Raw genomic sequence first — 5,291 nt, 5'->3', positions numbered from 1 at the left:
GTTCATTGAAGTGTGCCTCAAATTTATCTCCATGAACTTGCTTTCCTTTTCCAATAGAGTTGAGATATAAATCCACCAAGTGCCTAGGAATCAGGCACTTGTTTGCAGGGTGATTCATATGTCCACAACGCTGACAAGCTTGATAGTTGTCTTTGGCATTATTCTTGAATTGGCCTTTGTCTTTGGCAATACCATGCCTTTTCTACATATTGGAAGACTTCCACTTCCATTTACCCTTCTAGTTGTTCTATTTACGACCACAAAATTTATTAGTATTCTGAATATTAGCATGTACATCAGGAAGTGGAGCAGTGCCCGCTAGGCAGTTATGATGATTTTTCATAAGAAGTTCATCATGTTTCTCCGCCTGTAGCAATGTATAAATAAACTCAGAATACTTAGTATATTTCTATTGGCGATACTATTGTTGCAATACCTGAAATGACGAATAAAAAGTGCATAAAGTCTTTTCAATCATGTCATCATCCGATACTATTTGATCACAGAACTTTAGCTTGGCGTAGATTTTGTGAAGTTGAGAGTTGTAATCTACTACGGATTTGAAATCCTGAAAGCGAAGTAGAGACAAGTCGCGTTGAGCTTCTAGTAAGATGACAGATTTCTGTTGCTCATAACGCTCCTTGAAGGAGGTCCATAGAACAAGCGGATCTTCCTCCATGACAAACTCATTTTGAGGTCAGGGTGGAGGTGATCGTAGAAAGACCAAGTAGCATATTTAGAATGCTCAGGCATTGGAGGTGCATCATCCGACTGTGGAGTTATGGTGGCAAGGATCCACTGTGGGCAGCCAAACTGAATTTGATATTTTGTGCCCAGGTCAAGTAATTGTTGCCATCCATAGACTCTTCTTAGGAAGATCAGCCATGCCCTACATGAAATGACATGTATCAATTTACTAAAAGAGTAAATTGATAGCAAATGTTGTAATTGCTTGTATAAAAATGCAAGATGTCTAAAAGACATGTGATGTAGATCTTGATATAGTACAGGTGATAAATCGCTGCTATATTGTTAGACTCTATTTGTGATGGAATAGGTGACAGTAGTCACTGGCAACATATAGACTCTGTACAAAATGTGGGATAGACAAGTTGAACGTAATCACTAAAATGGTGTAGACCTCGTAGTATTGGGCGAGATAATTTGCTGCTATTGATATGGACTCCTTCCAATTAAGACGGGCAATGCTACAGTCACAGCCAATATCAAAATCTCCAATACCTTGTGTTATGCCAACATTATAAGGTAATCATGAATTAAATTGCATTTTTATGAGTATTCCAAATAGAAGTAATAAGAGATTGCATGGAACAAATAAGAGTGTATTAAACATCAATATATTGAACATATTACAAAGGTAATATAGTTACAATATATATAATTCTTGCAATATATGAAGTCCTGAGGGACTTAGATGCAAGAAAAACAGAATATAACAGAGGTTATATAAAAGAGCGTAGGAATATATGTAAAGCCGAGGGGCTTTTTGTTAAATTTGGGGTAGCTCGTGTAGCTTTGGCTCAGCTTGAGCCACTGTCTCGACTCGGACTTAGTTCGGGTGCCTGTTTGCAGCCTAGCTCGGAAGGCAAGCCAGCTCAGGCTCTAGTGAGCAGGCCGGCTTGGCCCATGCAGGCACCAATATAAGGGGAAGGAGAGGGGCGGTTAGGGTTTCAGCACCCCTCACCATCCAATCGCCGCCGCCACTAAGTGTTGCCATCGACACCGGGATGCCTCTGTGGACCTCGCTGAGCATCGGGTTTGGGCTCCATCGAGTGATGTCGCCAGCCGATGGTCGACTTGCGTTGTAGGGTTATCGACGCCGTTGACCACTATTGTCCTAGCTATCACATTGGAGTGTGCTGCCTGGCGATGGAGTGCCCCGACTGACCGGCCAGTGATCTGCTGTCAGTGCGCACCGCCACCCCCTCCCCCTCCTCCCCCACCAGGGCAGTGCCAGCCTAGAGTCGGCCATCGGCATGTTTCACGTGGGCGGGCGCTGCATCCGCCTGCTCCTCGGTCTAACAAAAGTCATGGAGGACATCACCGTTGGTGAGACCAAGGTCCATGGAATTCTACGGGCGGCCAAGTCCGGGCCGGCAATTGGCTGCAACAGTGTCGGTGCGGCGAAGCCAGCGATAGGGAGGGATGTCTCCATCAATGGGGACGGTACAGAGACAGTGAGAAACACCGATGAAGAGGAGCAGACCACGGACGTCTGCAATGGAGACCTAGTCGCGGGTGTAGGTGAGAGAGTCACAGCCATGTGTGCCGATGAGGATGGGGCTGTTGTATGCGCCGGCAAGAGGGATCCAACCGCTGGCGTTGACGAAGGTGACTCGGCCACATGCGCCGAAGGCGCACGTAGTGGAGTAGCAGCGCCTCCTAGTGCACGTAGTGCCACCGGTCCATGCTTCAGGCAACACGCATACCCATGAATCGGGCAGCACGGCGCCAAGGGCAGCACTACCACAGAAGATCCACCAGCAATGTCGGAGCCCGAAGGAGCAGCCGAGGAGACAAGTGCCGTCGTTAGTGGGGGCACAGCCCGCTGGGTTGGCAGTTGAACCGCACGGAGTGCAGTGCAGAAGATACGGGCGGAGCCGTGCATGTCAAGGTGTTTGTCGCACCAGAGAAGATGCACGTCGCTTGTGTGATAATGGCAGAGGCGATGGGTGTTTCGGCAACCATGAACATGGTGAACCGGTGAGATGTGACGGAGGATTACAACCTCCAGTGCCATCAGGGAGTGAAGAACATCGCTGGTTGTCAAAGGTGAGGGCTCTGTCTATGTGCTTACTGTGGGATGATATTCTGTTCTTCATGTGCGATGGCGCTGTTCTTCCTTCTCTCGGTTGGCCGAATGCTCAGTGGATCGAGCATGCTGATAACATGTTAGAACTCAAGATTGACACAGTAGATCAAATAGATAGAAATGAGTTCTATTGATTCATTCATTGATGTACACTTGTATATATACATGATAGAGGGGTGCCTGTTGGGGAGACATCCCTCCCCAATAGGCAGCAAGGCAACAACTACCATATGTGGTTATTCATCGAATGGATCAACTGTAACAGTGATAACCGGGCATGTATGACCTCTTTGTGTAGTAGTGCTGGCGCATCTATCACAAGTGGACTTGACAACGAGCCAAAACCACAATATTATTTCGACTGCTCTCCAGTACAGATCAGAGAGCATTTTGGTGGGAATACCATCACCGGACGGCTGTTACATAATCCGGTACGCAAGCAATCTGAAACGTTGATATACAAGCACAAAATAACAACAATGCCATGGGCCTTTCCAAGGTGGGAACACGATCACCGGACGGCAGTTACATAATCCGGTGCGCACGGAGCCTGAAACGCCGATACGAGCATAAGATAGCAATAATGCCGGTCCTGCCGGATCTTGTCCACCGCTGGCCGTTCCCTTTGCCCCTCCAATCGCCATCGGATCGTCTTTCAAACCAACCAATCCGGCTACCACTTTTGCTTACCTGGAAAACAGGTACAGCCGAATCCACTTGGCCAACCATAACCAATAATCACACCGTGTTAAGCATCCAATTATTTGTCTAATCACCGAATCAAGTTGCACAATGGAAGGAATTAACCTGGTGCCTCCTATATGTAAGCACCCAACCCCCTGCACCTTTGGTCACCAAGGTAGTACTCACTGATCAGTTCCATCATCCTCCTTCTTCCAAGCATCGCTTGCCTGTCTTAGCTAAGTTGCACGCATGGATCAGCTGGTGCAGAACAACCAGAGTGGGGGTGGTCACTATGTCATGGAAGAGTGCTACCAGCAGGTCGACCTCGATCAAGCCGTGGACCTGCCGGAGGTCGACGGGAAGTTCTTGACGAAGTTGCTGGAGGACGACACACCACCCTTCGACCCGCTAGACGGTGACGACGTTGATGGGCTGAGTCGCGTTATCCGGTCACTTGAGGTCGAGATCGGTGGCACCACTGATGGGGCGGCGGCCATGGTTGACAGCGGGAGCAGGCCCGAATCATCGAGCGAGGATGGTGGTAGGCTCGAGAACATGTTGCCGGACCTTGAAGGGTACGAAGGTGAGATGCTTGGGTACTGGTCCGAGGTGCCGTTGGCGGTGCATGATGTGGAGAATTGGTATGTGTACATGGAAGGGTGTGAGGGTACCGCTGTAGGATACGAGCAGGCGAGAGATCATCAGTATTATTATGCAGAGGGTTGTGTTGAGCAAGTGTATAGCCCCTTGTGGGAATGACTAAAAAAGAGAGATGTAGAAATAGTTAGAAATGAGAAGCCCAGACTCCAAGATAATATCTTTTTTTTCTTGAAGCAGTTGCACATGGTTTTGTTCTTTGGGAAAAGAAAGCTGCAGATGGCTTTCTTCATTTCTCTTTAAGAAAAATGTAGTTGCTCGTTCTCATGATTTAAATGTTATTCGTACGTTGTCATTTCTTCTCTGTGCAAATCATTGAACCGTTAACAAGAAAAACAATATGGGTGACCCACAGCTAGTGATAAAACACAACGCCATGGTGATTTAGTTTATAGTTGTGCAGCAAGTCCACTGGCTACCAAGGTGGAAGATTAAGCAGGCTATGTTGATATATCCTTTCTTTCTCACGCCGCAAAAATGTTGGTCAGTTTAGCGAAAATCACCAAGGCTCCATTTGGAAGGCGATTTTTTTTTATTTATGCAAAGATTGAACGGTTACCTATGAAATTCCCATGTTCAAACAGGGCGTAAAAGAATTTTGCAAACGGCAAGTTAACAATTAGCGTCTATATTTGTCTTCCATACGCACCAATCCACTTTTCCGTTTTAACATAGAACTGCGCCCTTTACCATGGATATGAACAGCTCCCCAGTCAGCTGCTCCAAGCACTGGATGGCATCCACCACCTGGTAATCATCATATCCTGGTTGAATCACCGGCCCACAGACAAATCGACAATATCTGTTTAGCCTTTTCATGCGTTTCCACGTATTGCCTCTTCCGCTGCAGATAATGGCACTGCCTAGTGACTGAACTCTGTTGCTTACTTGATTTTAGAGAACAGGCGTAATCAAGTAAGCAACAGAATGCAGTCTCTAGTCACTGTAGTGTCAAAAGGTTTAATAAAAAGATCGACACCAACGATAGCGTGATGTAGTACAGTACATGTGTAGTTGGTATTAACAGCATATCAGGGTCCCTGGAGGACTGAGGTGTTATAGCAAAGTCGCTAAACTGCGTTCAGTTCTACTTGCCTCCTTAACTTCTAAATAGTAG

At 46.8% G+C, this 5,291-nt stretch overlaps 1 protein-coding gene across 1 annotated transcript; it reads left to right on the top strand.

Annotated features, from left to right (window-relative positions):
* The first annotated feature begins 3,674 nt into the window (after positions 1-3,674).
* Positions 3,675-4,473, top strand: LOC133920626 (uncharacterized). The gene has a single exon (XM_062365230.1). It carries the CDS (start codon positions 3,767-3,769, stop codon positions 4,274-4,276), a length of 510 nt encoding a protein of 169 aa, XP_062221214.1. The 5' UTR covers positions 3,675-3,766; the 3' UTR covers positions 4,277-4,473.
* The last annotated feature ends 818 nt before the right edge of the window (positions 4,474-5,291 follow it).

The sequence above is a fragment of the Phragmites australis genome, chromosome 6 (assembly GCF_958298935.1).
Source record: "Phragmites australis chromosome 6, lpPhrAust1.1, whole genome shotgun sequence".
NCBI classification, from domain to species: Eukaryota; Viridiplantae; Streptophyta; class Magnoliopsida; order Poales; family Poaceae; genus Phragmites; species Phragmites australis.
Note: the sequence above shows the minus strand (reverse complement) of the source record. Positions and strands in the feature narration are given on the sequence as shown.